The sequence below is a fragment of the Peromyscus maniculatus genome, chromosome 22 (assembly GCF_049852395.1).
Source record: "Peromyscus maniculatus bairdii isolate BWxNUB_F1_BW_parent chromosome 22, HU_Pman_BW_mat_3.1, whole genome shotgun sequence".
Taxonomy (NCBI): Eukaryota; Metazoa; Chordata; class Mammalia; order Rodentia; family Cricetidae; genus Peromyscus; species Peromyscus maniculatus.
The window spans coordinates 6,422,948-6,442,546 of record NC_134873.1 but is presented as its reverse complement, the minus strand read 5'-3'; the positions used below and the strand labels follow the sequence as shown (position 1 = coordinate 6,442,546).

Below are 19,599 nucleotides of genomic sequence, written 5' to 3'. Positions count from 1 at the left end.
TCAGAAGAATCTGTTGTCATTCAAATAGTGTTGGGACTATCACATAATATGGGGATCTTTGAAATCAGACTAAATGCATTTTGCATCATGGTTTGACTATGAGCCTGTCATGACCTGTGTCAAAATGTTGAGGGTTGAATGAAAAATCTTCCAGGTAGTATACTGAGTTTGAGCATTGTCTTTGGTGTGGGCCTTCATTGGTGACTTACAAAACCCTTATGCGAAGGAGCCTTTCTGGAGGAATATAGTCTCACCACATTTCTTTGTTTTGTTTAAAGTGAGTAGCCCCCTTCCTTCTCATGGAGGCATGCCATCACCAACAGTAAACACTCCATTCTTAAATAATATAAAGTAAAGTAGAAACAATTACTTTTCCTCCCTAATCCATATTTCTTGCCTGATATTGTTATGTTTATATTTTTGGTGGATGGAATCTGGTTTTTGTACATGTAGCATTTGCTCTTGTGCTTAACAACCCACATCATGACTTTTGAACTTTGGCAGGTTTGTCATTTTTCAGAGCAAGAATGTATACATTCAAGAAATTAATAGTGATCTCCTGAATCACTGAATTGCAGGTGTGTAATATTGTCCCTACCTTTGTGTATGTTTTTACATTTTTAAATTGTTTTCAATGGCTGAAATTTTTGCCTAGATAGACAGACAGACAGACAGATAGACAAATAGATATGTACCACTTGTCTTCCTGTTATTTGCTGAAGGCAGAAGAGAGTATTCTATTTTGAGCTGGAGTTAGGAATAGTTACTAACATCCATTGAGTGTTGGGAACTGAGCTAGGTAGGACCTCTTCAAAAGCAACAGGTGATCTTATCTGTTGACCCATCTTCATATACTCCATCCCTTTGGTTGTTTGTTTTCCGGATTTAGGGTCAGCATTCACTTTACTAATGTTCTTGAGAATTCATTGATCTGTCAGTTAGTAACTTCTTAAAAATGCTTTCCTTCCTGGGAATTATTAGTCTTACAGTTCAATAGGGGTCACTCCAGGTTATGATAGACAAGAATAGAACTGAAGTGAATGTTTAACTCTGTGGAGGAATTTTTGTTTGAGACAGGGTCTTACTATGTACCTTTGGCTGTCCTGGCAATTTCTACATAAACTAGGCTTGGAAATCACAGAGTTTCATCTACTTTGCCTCCTGAGGTTTGAGATTGGAGGTGTCCACCACCACACCTATGTTTTCTATCCTTTCTTGAAGTTAATAATTTTGATAAAATTCTGCTGATGTATACTAAATAGTGTTACTCAGGTTGCATGTCTCTCTGTATAAATTCCTAGGCATTTCTCTTTCTGTGCCGTATTCTATTCTGTGGACACTGGAATGGAAGGGTCATTCTCTTTTGATGTTTCCTTTTAAAATGAGTTGGTGACTGTATTTGATATTTATTGACCCATGTCACAGAATATTTTGAACACACAGAATTGTATAAATATATTCTCAATGAAATGTATATTTATAATTCAGTCAATCTCATTTCAATTACAAACATATATGGGACATTTTAGGATGCGGTGACCTATGAGGATGTGCATGTGAACTTCACTCCTGAAGAGTGGGCTTTGCTGGATCCTTCCCAGAAGAGTCTCTACAAAAATGTGATGCTGGAAACCTATTGGAACCTCATTTCTATAGGTAAGAATGTGAGCTTTCTGTCAATTTTTAACTTAAGGGGACAAGCTTTTCTTGGAGATTGGTGCTCTTCTGTGATTTTGAATATGAAAGGGGAACAGTCGTGAATAAATCAGGCATGATACTAAGATTCATGCAAGATAGTAATTTCAAGTGTGCCTAATTTCCAGTAATGTGTCACTACATTTTCTCATACTGTGTTTTAGGGTTCAAATGGGAAGACGATAATATTGAAGAACATTGTCAGAGCTCTAGAAGAAATGGAAGGTAATTTTCACATGCAAGCTGATACATATGTATATTTAAAGAATTGTTAATGTACCCTGAACATTTAATGAAAAGCCACTGTGTAAGTAAGCATAGCTTTGTGATGATTATAAAATTGTCACAACACCATGTACTCCAATGTCAGGTAGCTGACCACTGTTTACTCAGCTTTCCTTTAAGTAGAAAACGAGAAAACAATGCCATAATAGATGTCACAGTTTCAATTATAGCCATGTAAGAGGCATGTTGTAGAACTGTCCATCTACTTACTGCCATACCATTCAGTTATCATATAAGGTATACACATTGATGAGGGGATTAGTGTATGTCCAAGATCTCTTATATATGCAAAGCTTCCATATTAAAGCTAGTGTTACTCATATGCTTGTAGAGAGTGACTTAGCATAGTTTAGTTAGAGGAGCACTTTATGAGAGACCAGGAAGTTGCTGTGGTATGGAAACATTAATCCCTATTCCACATCTTTTGTTTGTTTGTTTGTTTTTCGAGACAGGGTTTCTCTGTGTAGCTTTGTGCCTTTCCTGGAGCTCACTTGGTAGCCCAGGCTGGCCTCGAACTCACAGAGATCCGCCTGGCTCTGCCTCCCGAGTGCTGGGATTAAAGGCGTGCGCCACCAACGCCCGGCCGTATTCCACATCTTTATGGCATATAAAACGTGAGACTATGTGACTGTAACGTGAAAACGCTTTTTTTTTAATTTTCCTATACAAGGTATGCCATCTGTCACTCTGGATACAAGGCATGTGAGCATAAGGGACATGCAAAGAAGCGTTGTACTTCTGTCTTTCGCAGAAAAGCTGGAAGATGCGTAGTAGTCCCATCTATGAGAAGACGTGATGACTGTGATACAAGTTTACAATTAATTGGTTTTCCAACTTCAGGGGGAATTCATCAACAAACTCACACTGGAGAAAAACCTTATGAGTATGAGGAATATGGAAATTCATCTCTCTGTACTGGTTCACTGTGCACCTGTAGTGTGGCTCACAGTATAAGAAAATGTTGTGGATGCAATCAGTGTGGTAAAATTCGCAGTTCTTCAAGTTCTCTTCAAAGATGTGAAAAAACTCATGTGGGAAGAGAATATAATAAATGTGAGTCATCTACTAAAGGCTTTAGCCATTACAGGCATCTCCAAACACATCAAACACTCAATAATGAAGAGGATCTCAGTGAATATTATCAACATGATAAAACCTTTAGTTCTGATTCCTCTTTAAAAGTACACCAAAGAACTCATTTGGAATCTAATCAAAGTTATAAAGCCTCTGAATGTCACAGTCTTCATCAAGTACATAGAATTCAAGCTAAAGAGAAAAAGTATGGATACTCTAAATGTGATAAATCCTTTGAATGTCCCACTAATCTTCAAATACATAATAGAAGTCATACTGGAGAGAAATCTTATGAATGTAATCAATGTGGCAAAGCCTTTGCATATAACAGTCATCTTCTCACTCATCTAAGAAGTCATACTGGAGAGAAACCCTATGAATGTAATCACTGTGGTAAAGCCTTTGCACGGAAGAAGAATCTTCTCTGTCATGAAAGAAGTCATACTGGAGAGAAACCCTATAAATGTAATCAGTGTGGTAAAGCCTTTGCAGAGAAGTATATGCTTCTCAGTCATGAAAGAATTCATACTGGAGAGAAACCCTATAAATGTAGTCAATGTGATAAAGCCTTTTCAAGGAAGAGTAATCTTCTCAACCATGAAAGAATTCATGCTGGAGAGAAACCCTTTGAATGTAATCACTGTGGTAAAGCCTTTGCACAGAAGAGTAATCTTCTCATTCATGAAAGAATTCATACTGGAGAGAGACCCTATGAATGTAATCTATGTGATAGAGCCTATGTATCGAAGAGTAGTCTTCACAGTCATGCAAGAAGTCATAATGGAGAGAGACCCTATGAATGTAAGCAATGTGGTAAAACTTTTGTACAGAAGAATAGTCTTCAAATTCATGAAAGAATTCATACTGGAGAGAAACCCTATGAATGTAATCAATGTGGTAAAGCCTTTGTCCAGAAAAGTACTCTTCACAGTCATGAAATAATTCATACTGATAAGAAACCCTATGAATGCAATGAATGTGGTAAAACTTTTGCAGAGAAGAAGAATCTTCTTGGTCATGAAAGAAACCATACTGGAGAGAAACCTTATGAGTGCAATCAATGTGGTAAAGCCTTTGCACTGAAGAAATATCTTCTTAGCCATGAAAGAATTCATAGTGGAGAGAAACCCTATGAATGTAATCAATGTGGTAAAGCATTTGCAACAAAGGGTTATCTTCTTAATCACAAAAGAATTCATACTAAATAGTACCATATGGATGTAATCAATATGGTAATTTAAGATGTGAGCTGCCATGTGAGTGCTAGAAACTGAACTGTGTTTTCTACAAGAGGTACTTGCTGGAGTCCAATTCCATAGGGGTTCAGGTCCCAAAGAGGTAATCAGTTGTCACCAAAAGAAGGAGACTGCCATGATCTGAGCATGAGTCAGCATAGCTGCTGCTTTATTGAAAAAGGAATACAGCTTTTCTATGCTATAACTGAATATTAGTTTAGACTCAAGCAAGATTATAAGCAGACTTAATGATTCCAGGATAAAAGCAGGCATCAACCTTATCACAGCATTTTTCCTGAGACAAAAAGTGATAGTTTCACCAAGTATCTAAAGACCTTTCTGGATGTGAGCCCATTGTTTCCTTTCATAGTGTGCTCTTATCCCTGGGACCAGGTGTATCCAGTTAGTGCATCTTTAAGTTCTCTATTCTTGGTGTAATCGGGAACAAAATGGGCATTCTTGTGTGAGAGTAGGCATATTTATCATGCTATGTGATTCCATGGTGGTGGAGATTTTTCAATAATTTTTTTTGAAGAGACTACCTATGTATACATTCACATCCTCTACTGAAGCCTGCAAAAAAATATTTCCCTTAGGCAAAATGCATAAGGAGACTTCATAATATATAATAGGAATTATTAAATAATTTATTAAATAAATTATTAAATAAAGGTAAAGGTGCTGGTGAATTAAAAGATCTGCAATGTCAATATGCTCGTACTTGGCCAAACAGCAATGGTCACCGTGCAGTCCACGCCAGGTACTAAACTGCTAAACCATCTCTCGGCCCTTTATATTTCTTTTTAGATTCAGTTTATTCTTGTCTTTATGAGTGCACATGCATAGTGTAGTTTGAAATCAGATAACAGCCTATGGTACTCAGTCCTTCCTTTCTACCATTTGGATCCTAAGGACCAAACCAGGTCCATCAATATTGGCAGCAAGCACATTTACCTGAGGAGGCATGCCATGATTTCCACTGAGCCCTGATATTTTTTTGCTAATCATTTTTTGGTGGGGTTTTTTAATTTGTTTGTTTGTTTGTTTTAAGAACAGTTTTGTGGCATCATTCCCTCTGGGCTATACCTGACCTGACTCCAGATAGTTGGCATATACCTCTAATCCATCTTTTGTTTCTTGGTTACCTTTTGTTTTTCTTGTTGCCCTCTATGTGAATCTTGTCTGAGAGTCTCCCAAGGGTACAAGCCTACGGAAAAACTTAGTTCAGGAAAGCCAGAAAACTGATGAATCGAGGCATTTCCACTTGGCTTTGTATTGTGAGCTTCTTTCAGGTTGTTGAACATATGGAAATCAACTGGCTAAAGTGTAAGTATTGAGAAAATAAAAATGCCCTGAGTGAAGGGAAAGTGCTTCAGTCATGAAAGGCTGGATCCCCCTGTATCTGTGAAAGGTAGATTAATTCTTAAGTGTCTCTGAGTTTTCCTTCAGTGGTCCAATCCCAGGTGTACCCACACCCTCACCTTGACAATTGGTGTCCAACATGACATTGACCCCTGTTGTGTGGCTTGAAGAAGGACAAATGATCTGCTGAAGAAGGACAGAGGAGTTGACCATCTTAACAGGAAGCGCCCTCAGGGTAAGGGGACTCGAAGATCTGCAGGTCATGGGGAATTTAAACTCCCCATCTCAGGAGCAACAAAATGTATATTTGCTAAAATGCTTATCAAAAGAAAAAGTGGTAACTATACAATTTTTAAAGCTAGAAATAGAATGATTCCTAAGACAGGAAGTAAATCAGAGAAAAAGACCTTTATCAATAGAGAAAAAGGAAAGAAAGAAAAAAAGAAAATCCTTCCCAATAGAGAAGAGGAAAGGAAAGGAAATAAAAGGAAAGTTCGCAATAGAAAAGGGTGAAATGGTTAATCAAGAGAAAAGGATTTTCCCTGTAAAAAGATGAAAAATATTAAAACTAGGCCTAAAGATTAAAAGGCCCCATAAAAAAAAAATAAAGAAAAAAGCCTCTTCCCAGTAGACAGAGAGGAAGAAATAGCTCTTTCCAATATAAGAAATTGAGGATAGCTAAAACTCTGAGCTCTTTCTGCCTGTCAGCTCTTTCACAGATCTGCCTGCCAGCACAGAGTGGTAGCATCCGAATTACAAAAAATCAACAGATGAGGCTTCACTGCTGCAGCCTGAACAAGCACAGCAAGCCCAGAGCTTAGAATTGTGTTGTCTGTTTGCTTAACTTTGGTTTATATGTTTTTTTTTTATTTTTCTCTCAGACCAGGAATAATTCACTATTAAAGATCCGTTCATGGAAAACGTTTTCTGTTTTTCCTTAATGGTGGGAATAACTCATTATTAGTAGTCCCTTCATGGGAGAAAGAGGAAGTTTAAACGGGCCCAACTTCTGGTGAGAACAGTTGTGGTCAGGACATGGAATGCTAAGTTGATGGTGTTTGTATTCCCAGAGATATTAATCATTCAGTGTATAGAGGATGTTCTCTTCTTTTGATTATCTAATAAGTGTTTGGATGAATGTTTGATTTTCATGGTAGATAAACTAAAAGAACAGGATTCGTAATTTTAAGCTATATATTGGATATGCACTTGTCTGTTTATCATTACTGAGAGTTTGGCTCTTTAAGTTTCTTTCTAGAAATTCTTGGTTAAATTCTTTAAAATATTAAAACCTCAAACAGATTGAGTTGTTAGCTTATTTAATAATGTGGTTGTTAGGATAAAAACTCATAGAAAATAATCTCTTACTGATAAAAAGTTTTTAAAATTATTTATCCACTAAACAAAATACAGGTAAATTGTTTGATCCACACTGTTAATTATTGGCAAGTTGCATTAATGTGTTACTTGGGATCTATAAAAAAAGGATCAGTCTTTTTTTAAGATTTTATAAAAGTACTCCAGACTATTGCCTAAAATTACCTCTTAAAATTCTATAGAGATTGTCTTTAATGCTATTATATATAGCTTGTGTAAAAAAAAAGGACTATGCAGATAAAGACTGGTGATAGAATTGGTCAATTATTATTGCTTCCATATCTTAAAGGCAAAGTGGCAACTATATGTAGAACTGGAGGCTTTGGAAGTACTGGAAAAAAAGGTGTGTTGGCAAACAGTCATCAATGATAAAAGGCCTAAATTAAAAGTAAAATTAAATGGGATTGAAATTGAAGGATTATTGGATTCTGATACTGATGTGTCTGTAATTTCAAAAGAATCCTGGGATCTCAACTGGCCTTTACAAGAAATCTCCACTCAATTTGTAGGCATTACAACCTTATATCAAGTAAAAAAGAGTGTAGAGTGGATTAAATGTGTAGGGCCTGAAGGACAAGTTGAAATGTTAAAGCTTTATGTGGCTGATATAGCCATGAATTTGTTACAACAATGGGAAGCTCAAATTAATATTCCTACACTGAAGTAGCTTTTAAAATGATGTTTAAAATCGGGATATATTCCTGGAAAGAGTATTGGGAAGAATTATAAGTGAAAGTCACAGGCTAAGGAATTCATAAACTGTCCTGCTTGTTCTTTTTACAAGTTCCTTTACCTGCAGGAACTCATCCTAAAGGTACACAAAGGAATGAAATTTGGCAAATGGATGTATTCCATGTAGTAGATTTTTGAAAATTAAAATATGTTCATGATGTCCTTGACACTTTTTCTGGGTTCCAATGGGCATCTCCCTTAAGTTCTGAAAAGGCAGATTCTATAATTACACATTACATACATACATACACAAACATACAGCACAAATTAAGACTGATAATGCCCCAGCTTATTTTTCCAGTAATATAAAACTTTTTTTTGCATGTTACAACATAAACCATGTTACTAGGATACCATATAGGACAAGCAATGGTTGAAAGATCTAATCACACTATAAAATAGATGCTAAACAGAAGGGGAATATGAGGACCATCAGGCATAATGCCTTACTAACTTTAAATGTTTTTAAATGCTAATGAAACAGGAACAACAGTGAGTTATGAAAAGAATTGCTGAATCAAGTAGGCCCATGTATTATAAATGTTTTAACATCAAAATAGTTCAGGGAATGTGAAGGCAATATGAAGGCCTAGACTTGACTATACAGACTCCATCTTAGGGAAGGACCACCATCTTAGACCACCTGGTTATTGGAGGCTGTACTCAGTTCCAGGAAGATTCTCAGGAATGTGCCATGACTGCTTGAACAGAAATCCTAGAAGCATCCAATTAAGAGATTGGTCAGTAAAGTTTAAAAGATCAAGATAGTCCTGCAGATATCCTATCTGCAGTTTATGGCCCTTACAGATACCCAGATAATCCTGTCAACAGATTGTGGTTCCACGCCAAAAGTTTAACCCAATAGTTTCAAATGTGGTTTGTTGTTGAATGTCTAGACCAATAGTTTCAAAAAATCGCCTTGCCCTATATCCCTTTTACCCAATCTCAAAACGCCAAGGCATGTAATTCCCAGCTTGTGGATTTTTCCTTTAAAAACCCTCCTACCCCTGAGCCCCTGGCTGCTGCCTCCATCTGCTGAGTCAGAGCATAGAGTAATGGTCTGTGTTTGAACCTGAAAATAAAAAGACCCATGTGTGCTTGCATCAGAAACCGGCTCCTTGGTGGTCTCTAGGGGATGTGAGACATGGGCACAACATTTGGTTCGTTGTCTGGGAACCCCCCCCATCCCCTGACTCTGGACTGGAGGGTCTGCCTGTCTGTCTTGTCTGTCTGTGTTTAGTTTCGTGCATACCTAAGTCAGTGATTGTGGTTGGGAATGGTTAAGGTCAGATGTGCCAGAGAATTGTGATCACAAGGAGCTAGATGTTCCAGACTCCTACAGTGGGGATAGAGAGCCCCACATCTGTTTGATCTGCATGGCATTTGGATGCACAAGTGTGTCCCTCCCACATGGCAGCAAGCCATCATTCTGTTTGACCCTGCACTTTCAGTCTCATTGGGGCAAGCTTTCCTCTTGTGTCCTTGGTCTCCTGTGGTGTGTGTTTCTATGTATCTGTGTTTCTGACTGCGACAAACGCTATAGGACAGACACTTCTCTGGACTTATTCTTAACTTATTACTGAGATGTTAACACACATGGTCATAATCTTTTGGTTTTGATTAAAAAGTCTAAACTTGTCACCTCTTGCAGATCAGAATGGCACTCAATGTTTGCTGGCCTCCCAAGGGAACCTTCCACCTAGTCCTTATTGGGGCAGTAGAGGAGATTGTCTTCAGACCATGAGTGGGGCACTCCAACCAAGTGCCCTACATAGTGGCCTGGAGGGACTTGCTAGAGGACCCCCCTTCCTAGGTTAAACCATTCCTGCCCCTACAGGTTAAGGTCATGACTGCTGCTGAGAAAGACGTAGCCTCCAAGGCCCCTTCAGCTCCTAAACCGGAGGTCCTTGAAGGAGGCAGCACACAGAAAGAGATCTTTCCTCTGCCCCACCTCCTGTTATGTCCCCAATCCTGGTGCAGCCATCCCACTACCAGTCCTCCCATCCCCCGTCAATCCAGCTGGGTCCTCCTCCTCTGTCCCTGAATGCTCCCTCCCCTGGGGCAAGAAAGGGACCGGCTCACGGGATGCATAGTTGTAGGAGAGATACACCTAATCCTGGCACAACAGTCCTTCACCTTAGGGCAGCAGGACCTCCACACTAGGATGGGAATCATATCACACCACTACTGACATTTTACCACTAGTGATCTTTACAATTGGAGAGCCCCAAATGCAATCTTCTCAGAAAATTCTAAGGAACTGATTACCTTCTTTGAAACAACTCTTTTCACCCACCTCCCCACATGGGACGACTGTAGGCCATTTTTCAGATCCACTTCATGATGGAGGAGAGAGACTGAATACAGACCAAGGCCTGGAAGCTGGTTACAAGTGCTACTGGAGAGCCTACAGCTAACCAAGCTCTCATAGATGTGGCTTTCCCCTTGATTCACCCAGTGTGGGACTATAACATAGCTGGAGATAGGGAGAGACTCCTGGTCTATCGCCAGACTCTGTTGGCAGGTCTCAAGGCAGCCACAAGGTGACTTGCAAATCAGAGTAGGGTCTACAATGTTAGACAGGGAGCAGATGAAAGCCCAGCATTGTTCCTGGAGCGCCTCCAGAAGGCCTTAAGAAGGTATATGCCTTATGATTCTGAGTCCCAGGAAAATGCCCCTGCAATGATCCTGGCCTTCATTAACCAGTCAGCTCCAGATATCATGAGAAAGCTACAGTGGCTGAAACGCCCCAGAGAAAAAAGCATTAGGGATTAAGTAGAGGTGGCTGAGAAAGTGTATAATTGAAGAGATAGTGAGGAGAAGAAGGAAATCAAAAGGGAGTGGTGCAAGAATTGGCACCTCACTGCTGTGCAGCTGGCTGCTACTGCAGAACGAGAAGAGTGCCAAAGGAGACTGCAGTGCCTTACGTTGGAGAGGAGGATATAAAAAACAGAGGTAAGAAAGAAAGGCCCCAGGTGGGAAAGAATCAATGAGCATACTGTAAAGAGGTAGGGCACTGGGCCAAAGAATGCTGCCAAAAGTCAGTAAAATATGGATAGTGATTAGGGAAGACAGGGTTTGGCCCCCTTCCCTGAGCCTAAGGTAACACTTAAGAGTGGAGGGGAGACCAATTGACTTCATGGTGGACACGGGAGTTCAGAACTCAGTGCTGCTGCAGGCTAATGATCCATGACTATAGACAAAATTCTAAATGGTCTTATTAAATAAGAAACAGCCAAATATAGAGTTAAACCCAAAAAGATCAGAGCACTAACCAAGAGCCAAGACTACCTTTAGCTTACGACTCACTACCATCCTTCCTCTGAGAGAGAGAGACCTTCTTCCTTGTGGTATTTTAATTGTGCTGAAATATGATTTTATTTGTATGTTAATAAATAAAGTTTGCCTGGAGATCAGAGGTCATTAGTGAGCCAGGAATAGAAGTCAGGTGGTGCCCATGCCCTTAATCTGATCACATGGCAGGCAGAGTCTCTGTGTGGTCAAGGACACAGCCAAGCATGGTGACCCTTGAGTTTTTAATCCCAGTACCAACCATAGAGACCAGGAGATCTGTATAGACAGGCAGTGATGAGGAAAGTCATGTGGCTGGGCTTACACCCAATGAGAAGGCAGAACAGAAAAGCAATAAAACACAAGACACACAGGAAGAAAGTCTCTCAGGGGAAGGATGACAGCAAGTGGTAAGCTAAAGGTTGTCTTGGCTCTTTGCTAGTGCTCTGATCTCTTGGGCTTTAACTCTGAAAAAAAAAATTCTGGGCTACATGCTGCTTTGATGGAAGCATAAACCCACTGCTTCCTAGAGTTGGTGGGAACATGGTTCCCAGAGCTGGCTGTAAACATAGTTTTGCAATGTTGGGAAGCTAAGATGGGCAGAAATGCTGCAGTTTAAAGCAATAGATTCACAATAAGACAGATTCAGATGGGATAAACCTCTAAACGGTTTACAATGTGTGTAAAAATGTATGTAGGCTTTGAAGAGAAAAAAAAGTAATATATGCAGTTATATATAGAAATAGATAGTTTGAAAAAATAAAGTCTTCAAAGAGAAAGTAAAACTAATATAAAAACTAAGCCACATAAAGATGGATATCACACAGAGAATCTGGATTGTGTTGTCTCTGGGATTTTTAACTATGGAGAGACATTTGATTGTAACGGCTGCTGAGTTAAACCAATATGTATATTTTAAAGATACCTTGACTTCAAAATTTGGATGTAAGGATATATTGCTTTGGAAAGGAGGCTCTGCTTTTGTTTCCACAGAAAGCAAAGGCTATGGATTTGTTCCAGATTAAGATATATCAGGTTTGACCAGCCAAGACCCCCTGAAAGTTCTCTGATGACACCATGGCCCAGATGATCCAACATCCAGAACAGTTTCAAGGCAATTGACTGAGACAATACAGCTTCACGGACTACCTAAAATAAAATCTTAAAATTTTCTTTATGTACCCATAAGAATACAGTGCCCTCATCTAGCAGGAAGTAGTATGAAAAGCTACGCCCAAATTCCCAAATATACCAAGCTGGCTTTGGAGATGGAATTGGCTCACTCCTTCTCTAAACCCAAGCATATTTGCATATAAAAAAAGTTGATCAGAAGAGTGCTCTGGTGTGCAACAGAGGAAAACCAATATTTTTATTTAAAGCAAGGCGATTATAAATGCAATCTCTTTCTAAAGAAGAAAAGGGGATAGTGTAGACGTGGAAGGATGAAAGGTTATATTAACAAACCTACTTTTAGAGAACAGCAACTTGTTCAGAAATGTTTTACATTGCTATGATTTTAGTTTATTGATACAAGTTTAAACTTAATTTTGTTATACTGTATATATATTTCTACTCTTGTTTGAAGTATTATGTTTATGCAACTCATTTAGATTGTAATGGATAGTTTAAAAATACAGATTAATAACTTGTCTTCTAAAATAGTCAAACTTATAGTCATGTTAAGTTTTTTAGGTATACATAGATATAATTCAGTTAGGTAGGTAATCTTCAAACACTTCAAAGACCTACAGAATATGGCATTTAAAATGTTTTAAAAATTTAGACTTTCTGGACGGTGAGACATGTCTGCTCCTGGCTGCAATGATTTACTTCAGAGAGGAGGATGGGCATCGAAGATACTCTATATAGAGTTTATCTTCTTCTTAACAAAAATAGCCATTTGGGCAAGAAACTTATTTTCTGGACTGCTTGATTGATTGGACATGCAGGACTCATAGGAAGGTGACCACTGAACTTTGCTTGACAAAATGGTCCTTCAGGTTCCTGCTTGACAGAGGAAACTGCCAGACATTCTACAGGACACAGAAGTGACTGAAAGACCTGTAGGCTGAAGACAGATGCCCCAACTTTACAGAGGAACTCTGGATGACTGTCCAGGCTACCAGCTGTCTCTCTCTACTCTTGCAAGACTTCCGAAAGTTGTTTGCATCCTTCTCCTGTTTCTCAGGTAATATTATATCCTTCTGAGGTCTTTGATGTAATTGAAGACTAGATAGTTATAATTTCCTTAGTTATGATAAAAGATGTTAGATATGAAACCTTAGACTCACAAATATAAGATAGATAGGATATCTTCTTTAATTTTGCCAAATACAAATAGACTAGGTATTATAACTGTAATTCTTGCTTGATAATTGTTTTGTCATATGTAATTTACTATGTTAAAGTTAAAGCCTTCCTTTTTGAAAAAAAGAAAAGGGGAAGTGCTGTGGGATGTTTGTATGCTCTGAATGTGTTTCTGATTGATTGATAAATAAAATGCTGATTGGCCAGTAGCCAGGCAGGAAGTATAGTGTAAGAGATATAAGGAGAAAGAAAAATTCTGGGAAGTAGAAGGCTGAGTCAGGAGTTGCCAACCAGACACAGAGGAAGCCAGATGTAGAAGTACCGGTAAGCCACAAGCCATGTGGCAACTTAGAGATTAATAGAAACGGGTTAATTTAATATATAAGAACTAGATAACAAAAAGCCTGCCATGGCCATATAGTTTATAAGTAATATAAGTCTCTGTGTGTTTACTTGGGTCCAAGCACCTGCAGGACTGGTGGGTGAGAGGGATTTGTCCTGACTTTGGGCCCGAGCAGGACTGAAGAAAATTCCAGCTACCCATGACAGACAAAAAGACTTGGGTTCTGAGTGCCACCAGAGTCATACCTTATTCATAGACTATCCAAAGAACAGTAGACTTGGGAATGGGCCAGGTAAACCATTCATTCCTGGTAATTCCAGAATGCCTATACACCTTGTTAGGCCATGATTTACTGACCAAAATGAAAGCTCAGATATATTTCTCTAATGAAGGAGCCAAATTGCTTAATGAAAAGGGGAAACCCATGTACTGGTGACCAGTAGTTTGACTGAAGAGTACAGGCTACATCAGGTAGCCACTGAGCCTGACTTATAGCTGGACAAATGGCTACAGGAATTTTTATTGGCCTTGACTGAGTCTGCCCATACCCCATTCCCCTAGAGGTCAAAAAGGGCATCACACTACATAGCAGGAGGCTACTGAACTTAGGTGTCCTCAGGCCTGTGCAGTGAGCCTGGAACACACTCCTATTGCCCATTAAGCAGCCTCATACCAATGATTACAAACCAGTCCAGGACTTGAGGGATATCAACAAGAGGGTGATTGACATACACCCCACAGTGCCTAACTCATACAGCCTACTGAGCTCATTGCCCTCAGACCAGCAATGTTATACTGTCCTGGACTTAAAGATACCTTTTTCAGTCTGCCTCTGGCCCCTAAAAGCCAACAGTTCTTCACCTTTGAATGACATGACCCAGAGGTCGGGATCAGTGGCCAGCTGACATGGACCAGACTGCCACAAGGATTCAAGAACTCCCCCACCATTTTTGATTAAGTTTTGCATGAAGACCTGGGTGAGTACAGGATGCCCCATTGACTGACACAGAAGTGACCTGGTATGCTGACAACAGCAGCTTTATGAAGGATGGTCAGAGGTATGTGGGGGCGGCAGTCACCACTGCACAGGAAGTAATATGGGTGGAACTGATGCTAACTGGGATGTCTGCCCAGTGGGCAGAGCTGATAGACCTAACTAAGGCATTAGAACTGGGGCAAGGGTGGAAGGTTAATGTCTATATTGACAGTCAGTATGCTCTTGCCACAGCACATGTCCCTGGGGCAATATACAAAGAAAGGGGACTACTAACCACAGAAGGAAAAAAATTACTAAAAATATAGACAAGATCCTGGCCCTCCTTAAAGCCCCATGGCTACTCAAGAAACGGGCACTCATTCATTGCCTGGGGCACCAGAAAGGCGATGGACCTACCGCCAGGGGCAACAGTCTGGCTGACAAAACGGCCCAGCAGGTGGCACTCCAGACTGAGATAGTCTTTGCACATGTACTGGTAGACCCAGGAACACCTAATCTGCTGGAAAGTTCTGAGTATACTAAGGAAGACGTTGTCTGGATTAAGACTCTCCCTATGACTCAGTGTCTACATGGGTGGTGGAGGATTGCAGACAGTAAAATCATCCTGCCTAAACATCTGGGAGAGAGGCTATTCAACAAGATCCACTGATCCTCTCATATGGGAAAATGGAGAATGCAGGACTTGGTTAGATAGTTGGGAATAAAAATCAGAGATGCACAACAAAAAATTGTAAATAATGTCACCAACTGCAAGTCTTACCAGCTCACCAACACACTGACCAACCCCCAAAATCCAGGAACCAGGCTCAGGGGCAAGAAACCAGGGGAAATAGACTTCACTGAGGTAAAATCTGCAAAGTATGGCTACAGGTATTTATTAGTGTTTACAGATACATTTTTCTGGATGGACCGAAGCAAACCTCACAAATTATAAAATAGCACAAGTGGTTGCTAAGAACCTCCTAGATGATATTTTACCCAGGTATGTTTTCCTAACTATAATAGGGTCAGACAATGGACTAGCTTTTGTGTCCCAGATACGAGGCGCGGAATTGGGTATATGTGAAAAGGCACTGTCAGGGGCCATTGCAGCTTACGTGGAAGGGACCCTACATTGTTCTGCTGATTATGCCCACTGCCATCAAGGGTGACTGCATGGCTACCTGGATCCATTATACCCACACCAGGCCAGCTGATCCTTTCACACCCAGGGAAGATTACTGGGGCAAAGGATGCGAAGCTTCAAGGGATCCAGACAACCCTCTCAAGCTCTGGGTGTGACACAGGCAGTAACATGGCTCCTGATGATTCTACCCACCAGGACTGATCTGTGGGAAATCCACACATGCCTTGGAATCAGACCTGGATGGTTGTGAATGCTGAGACAGGAGCCATTGCTAACAACATCTCTTCAACACCCCCAACCCAACCCATACACACATAGTTCCTTAGTGGATTTATGTGACCTAGTAGGGGTAAACTGAAACCCATCCAACCAGCAACCATTTCCAGGATACGGTTGCAATTCCCTAAGTCTGCCTACTGTGCCACCTGGGGGTGTGAGTCCATGGGATGGATTAAATGGACACATCCTATATGGGGAGATCTAATTACAGTAGCCTGTGCAGGAGACATGAAAGCACTGGGGACAAGAGTATGCACTGTGGGCCAGCAGCAAGTTGACTGTGGACCATGTTATGAGAAGGAGCACTTCCCAGAATACCCATAGGCCACCAGCAGGGGGCACTGCAACTCATTAGTCATCAAATTCACTGACCAAGGAAAGAAAACAGACTGGACAACCGGTGAAACTTGGGGACTGAGGCTTTACCGCACATTCAAACACCATTATGGGTGGTAATAGGGCCTAATCAGATAATAAACTCACCATCAGCCGCCAAACCTCAAACCCCTGGAAAGTATGGTAAGTCTTGACACCCCACAACCATCAGATATATCAGTGTTTTTGGCCTCCAGGACCCCAGTAACCAGCCCGACTGCAACCAAGGGAGGAGATCCTCTTCAGGAGCTCCTCAATCAGTCATTTCTGGTTCTAAACTCCACCTAACTTGACTGCATCTTGTTGGCTCTACTATGATACAGCCTCCTGCCCTCCCCCATATTATGAAGGAAGGAATTGTCCTTGTGGTTAACTATACCGAAGTCACTGATCCTAACCAGTGCTTCTGTCAGTCCAAGGCATCGCTGACCCTTCAGCAACACATAGGCCAGGGCCTCTGTGTAGAGATAGTCCTCCAAGGGCAACAAACTCTTTGTAACCAAACCCTTGTACTCCCAAACTCCCAGATTTATCTGAATCCCCACAGTGATGCATGGTGGGCTTGTTCCATGGATTTAACACCCTGCATTCATACCCAAGTTCTCAAAAATACAAAAGGCTCTGTTTGATGGTACTGCTTGTCCCAAAGCTAATTTACCATACAGAAGAAGAGCTACTCTACAAGTTAGAAACTGCATCCCCAAAATGTATTAAGAGAGAGCCCATGGCAGCTCTCACTCTGAGTATCCTGCTGGGAGCCAGCCTGGCTAGTTTAGGAACTGGGACAGCACCCCTGATCACTCAGAGCCAGCACTATTCCAGCTTACATTCTGCCATAGATATAGATATAGAGAGATAGAGATAGAGATAGATAGATAGAGATAGAGATAGAGATAGAGATAGAGATAGAAAGGTTAGAAAACTCCATCTCCCATCTCTAAGATTCTCTGACATTCTTAGCTGAGGTTGTAATGCAGAACAGACAGGGCTTAGATTTGATCTTCCTTCAGCAAGGAGGACTGTGCAGCTCTGGGCAAGGAATGCTGCTTCTATGTAGACCATTTAGGAGTAGTCAAGGAATCTATGGCAAACGTAAGAGAAGGACTGGCTAAGAGAAAGGGAGAGAATGAGGCCAGCCAAGTGCTATGGAATGGTCTGTATGTCAAATCTGTTGCTCTGATTGGTCAATAAATAAAACACTGATTGACCAGTGGTCAGGCTGGAGGAAGTATATGCAGGACAAGGAGGAGGAGAATTCTGGGAAGTGGAAGGCTGAGTCAGAGAAACTGCCAGCTGCCACCATGACAAGTCACATGTGAAGACACTGGTAAGCCACAAGCCACGTGGCAAGGTATAGATTTATAGAAATGGATTAATTTAAGCTACAAGAACAGTTAGCAAGAAGCCTGCCACGGCCATACAATTTGTAAGCAATATAAGTCTCTGTGTTTACTTGGTTGGGTCTGAGCAGCTGTGGGACTGGTGGGTGACAGAGATTTGTCCTAACTGTGGGCAAGGCAGGAAAACTCTAGCTACAGCCAAGGATGGTTTGAGTCCTGGTTTAATTCATCTCCATGGTTAACTACCTTGATTTCTACCCGGTTAAGACCCCTCCTCATATTAGTTTTTCTTCTCACCTTTGGGCTTGCATATTGAACAAATTAGTACAATTTATGAAAAAAGTCTAGGAGCTATTAAATTAATGTTAATGAGATCCCAATACTAACTGCTGTTAGTAGAAACCAGGGAGGCCTTGGTGGAGTTATGGGACATGACAGTCACATGATTGGGACCCTCAGGGTCCAGTCAGAGGGGGGAATATGAAGGCAATATGAAAGCCTAGACTTGACTTTACAGACTCCATCTTAGGGAAGGACCACCATCTTAGATCTCCTGGTGACTGGAGGCTGTACTCAGTTCCAGGAAGAATCTCAGAAATGTGCCATAAGTACTCGAACAGATACCCTAGAAGCAGCCAATTAAGAAATAGGGTAGTAAAGTTTAACAAGATCCAGACATTCCTGCAGATATCCTGTCTGTGATTTATGGCCCTTGCAGATATCCAGATAATCTTATCAGCGGGTTACATTTCCACACCAAAAGTCTAACCCAATAGTTTCAAAAAATCACCTTGCCCCATATCCCTTTTACTCAATCTCAAAATGCCAAGGAATGTAATTCCCAGCTTGTAGATTTTTTTTCCCTTTAGAAACCCTCCTACCCCTGAGCCCCTGGCCACTACTGCATTTCCCTCCATCTGCTTAGTTGGAGCATAGGGTGGTGGTCCAGGTTCATACCTGAAAATAAAAAGACCCTTGTGTGCTTGCATGGGAAACTGGCTCCTTGGTAGTCTCTGGGTGATTTGAGACATGGACACAACAGGAAAGTGTTAAGTTAGGGTTGACATTATGATTATGTTTCCACAGGAGATAATAAATTGTGGATCCCATCAAACTTGATAAAAATTCACATGAGCAAGTGACATCTCCAAGATACTTCAGAAGCAGAGATATCTCTGTCAAACTTGATGCACAGGAGACTTTTGGTGCAAACAACTAATCCTCTCACCTGGGGACAGCTTATGAATTTGTGTGACAAAGGAGAGACAATACTTCACATGATTCACAAGCCTCTAAATGCTACAAACTTATTTCTTGCCATGCTCTCCATGGTAATAGTGCAGGTAAAAGGGATGGATCATAATTATTGGGCTTTTATCCCCAATACTTCAATTAACATAGCAGTAAGTTGGGGAGATATGAATATTCCTGTAGTGGTTAATGAATCTTCTTGGCTACCTGGGCCTTATGACAACTGAGGTCCTCCTCAGTCAACAGAGGAGGGTAAAATGATTGACAATTAGACTGTTGGAGTATATTTGCATGAGAAATAGAATTCAGTGCTTAAATATAACCTCTCAAGTATGGCTATCCATAGACAGTACTACCTAAGATTATCTTAATAATCTTATATGCTTTGTGCATCTCATTTTAAAGGACAGGAGATTAATGCTACTAGTTCTGTAAGTCTACTGTCCTGTGAGATGAGGGTTACCAACAAGGTATCTGACTGGGTACATTGGCGACAATGTAAGAGTGAGAAACCTTGAAACCTTGAGTGC

General features: G+C 40.6%; 1 protein-coding gene across 15 annotated transcripts in view; it reads left to right on the top strand.

Annotated features, from left to right (window-relative positions):
- Positions 1–19,161, top strand: part of LOC102912127 (uncharacterized) — a 61,345-nt gene extending 42,184 nt beyond the window's left edge. For 8 of the 15 annotated variants that reach the window (XM_076559076.1, XM_042269806.2, XM_076559072.1 and 5 more), the window contains 3 exons: positions 1,530–1,656; positions 1,860–1,920; positions 2,651–8,870. In XM_076559076.1, the coding sequence (XP_076415191.1) occupies positions 1,623–1,656; positions 1,860–1,920; positions 2,651–4,262 (1,707 nt within the window). In that variant the 5' untranslated portion in view covers positions 1,530–1,622 and the 3' untranslated portion in view covers positions 4,263–8,870. Of the gene's footprint in view, positions 1–504; positions 579–1,529; positions 1,657–1,859; positions 1,921–2,650; positions 8,871–12,834; positions 13,240–18,904 lie in introns of those variants that run through there. The other 7 variants (XM_042269811.2, XM_042269812.2, XM_076559074.1 and 4 more) reach the window with 4 other exon arrangements.
- The last annotated feature ends 438 nt before the right edge of the window (positions 19,162–19,599 follow it).